The following is a 2,330-nucleotide window of genomic DNA, read 5'->3' as shown; positions in this document are numbered from 1 at the left end:
GAGCAGGGGGGGCTGGGAACTAGAACTCCTGGGTTCTGGCTCTGGGAAGGGAGTGGGGTCTAGTGCAGGGGTGGGCAAACTTTTTGGCCCAATGGCCACATCTGGGTATGGAAATTGTATGGCAGGCCATGAATGCTCACCAAATTGGAGGTTGGGGTGCAGGAGCGGGTGCGGGCTCTGGCTGGGGGTGCGGGCTCTGGGGAGGGGCCAGCAATGAGGAGTTCAGGGTGTGGGAGGGGGCTCCAGGTTGGGGCAGGGGGTTGGGGTGTGAGGGGGGTAAGGGCTCCGGCTGGGGGTGCGGGCTCTGGGATGGGGCTGGGTATGAGGGATTGGGGTGCAGGAACCAAGGGGTTGGGGCATGGGAGGGGATCAGGGGTGCAGGCTCCAGGTAGCGCTTACCTCAAGCAGCTCCTGGAAGCAGCGGCATGTCCCCCCTATGGTTCCCTCATGGAGGCATGGCAGGCAGCTCTGTGCACTGCGCCGTCCCTGCAGCTCCCATTGGCCTCTGTTCCCAGCCAATGGGAGCTGCGGGGGCGGCGCTTGGGGCAGGGGCAGCGTGCAGAGCCAACGGCTGCCCCTACGTGTAGGAGACATCAGCTGCTTCAGGGAGCCGCGTGGAGCCACAGCACATGCAGAGCAGGGCAAACCCCCAACCCCGCTCCCTGGCTGGAGCTCGAGGGATGGATTAAAACACCTGAAGGGCTGGATGCGGCCCCCGGGATGTAGTTTGCCCACCCCTGGTCTAGTGGGTCAGAGCATGGGGGGGCTGGAAGCCAGGACTCCTGGGTTCTATCCCTGGCTCTAGTAGGGGCATGGGGTCTAATGGGTTGGGGGGGCGCTGGGAGCCAGGAGTCCGGGGCTCTGTCCTGGCTCCTATCCCGTGTGGAGTCTCTGGTGGGACACAGTTGGGGACTTGGGCAGCACGCTGTCCCCATGCTTGGCAAGGGGGGACTGGTGAGCATGGGCAGTGTGGCGCTGTCCGTGGCTTGGCTCGGCGTGGAAGGCCTGGTGTGCGATCAGTGCGTGGCTCTGGGCAAAGCGCTCCCCGCATCGGGCGCACTCGTAGGGGGTCTCGCTGTGCACTCGCAGGTGCTGCGCCAGCTCGGCGCTCTCCCCAAATCTGCGGCCACAGCGGGAGCATTCGTGGGGCCGCTCAGCGTGGATGCGCCGGTGCCGAGCCAGCGTGGAGCTGCGACCGAAGTGCTTGCCGCAGCCGGTGCAGCCGAAGGGCTTGCCGGCCCCATGCCGGGTGCCGCGGTGGGCGGCCAGGGCTGCGGCCTCGCTGAAGGCCTTGCCGCAGTCAGTGCAGACGTGGGGGCGCCGGGCATGGAGCCGCCGGTGCTGGAGGAGGTTGGCACGGAGGCTGAAGCCCCGGCCGCAGTCCATGCAGCAGTAGGGGCGCTCGCCGGAGTGCACAGCCCGGTGCCGGAGCAGCACCGCGCTCTCCGCAAAGCGCCGGCCACAGTCCCCGCAGGCGAAGGGGCGCTCGCCCGTGTGGGTGCGCCGGTGCCGGGCCAGCACCGAGCTCTGCCTGAAGCGCTTGCCGCACTCTGGGCAGGGAAAGGGGCGCTCCCCGGTGTGCACCCGCCGGTGAACCAGCAGGTGTGAGCGCTGGGCAAAGCCCTTCCCACAGTCCGGGCAGCTGTGGCGCTTCCCCAGGGGAGCCACCAGGGAGCCTGGGCTCCACCCCTTCAGCCCTTGGGACTCCTCCCCCGCTGCAGGGATTCCCTGCTGGGTCACAGCCTCTGAGCTCCGCCCCTTCAGCCCCTGGGACTCCTCCCCCTCTGCAGGGATTCCCTGCTGGGTCACAGCCTCTGAGCTCCGCCCCTTCAACCCTTGGGACTCCTCCCACTCTGCAGGGATTCCCTGCTGGCTCACAGCCTCTGAGCTCCGCCCCTTCAGTCCTTGGGACTCCTCCCCCTCTGCAGGGATTCCCTGCTTGGTCATAGCCTCTGAGCTCCGCCCCTTTAGCCCTTGGGACTCCTCCCCCTCCGCAGGGATTCCCTGTTGCCTGAGGGTCTCTGCACTGGGCTCTCCCCCTGGGATGGGGTCCCCCCGCAGCATGCTGTGGGTGGCCAGGTGGCGGCCCAGGTTGGATCTGCGGCTAAAGCGGCGGCCGCACTGGGTGCACTGGTAGGGGCGCTCCCCGGTGTGCGTGCGCTGGTGGAGCACGAGGCCGGGCCCGCGGCTGAACCGGCGCCCACACTGGCCGCACTGGTAGGGGCGCTCCCCGGTGTGGGTGCGCCGGTGCAACGCTAGGTCGGGGCCACGGATGAAGCGGCGGCCGCAGTCGGGGCAGGGGAAGGGGCGCTCGCCCGTGTGGATGCGCT

The 2,330-nt window shown here is 68.5% G+C and overlaps 1 protein-coding gene across 4 annotated transcripts in view; it reads right to left on the bottom strand.

The window, feature by feature from the left end:
* Positions 1-854: 854 nt before the first annotated feature.
* LOC112107688 (zinc finger protein 2 homolog) overlaps positions 855-2,330 on the bottom strand; it is a 4,365-nt gene continuing 2,889 nt past the window's right edge. For all 4 annotated transcript variants that reach the window (XM_029912588.1, XM_029912586.1, XM_029912587.1 and 1 more), the window contains one exon: positions 855-2,330. This exon is cut by the window's right edge. In XM_029912588.1, the coding sequence (XP_029768448.1) occupies positions 874-2,330 (1,457 nt within the window). In that variant the 3' untranslated portion in view covers positions 855-873.

This window comes from Terrapene carolina, unplaced genomic scaffold (assembly GCF_002925995.2).
Source record: "Terrapene carolina triunguis isolate 2854851 unplaced genomic scaffold, T_m_triunguis-2.0 Scaffold233, whole genome shotgun sequence".
Lineage (NCBI taxonomy): Eukaryota > Metazoa > Chordata > Testudines > Emydidae > Terrapene > Terrapene triunguis.
The sequence above is the reverse complement of the archived record's forward strand: the minus strand, read 5'-3'. Positions and strand labels throughout refer to the sequence as shown.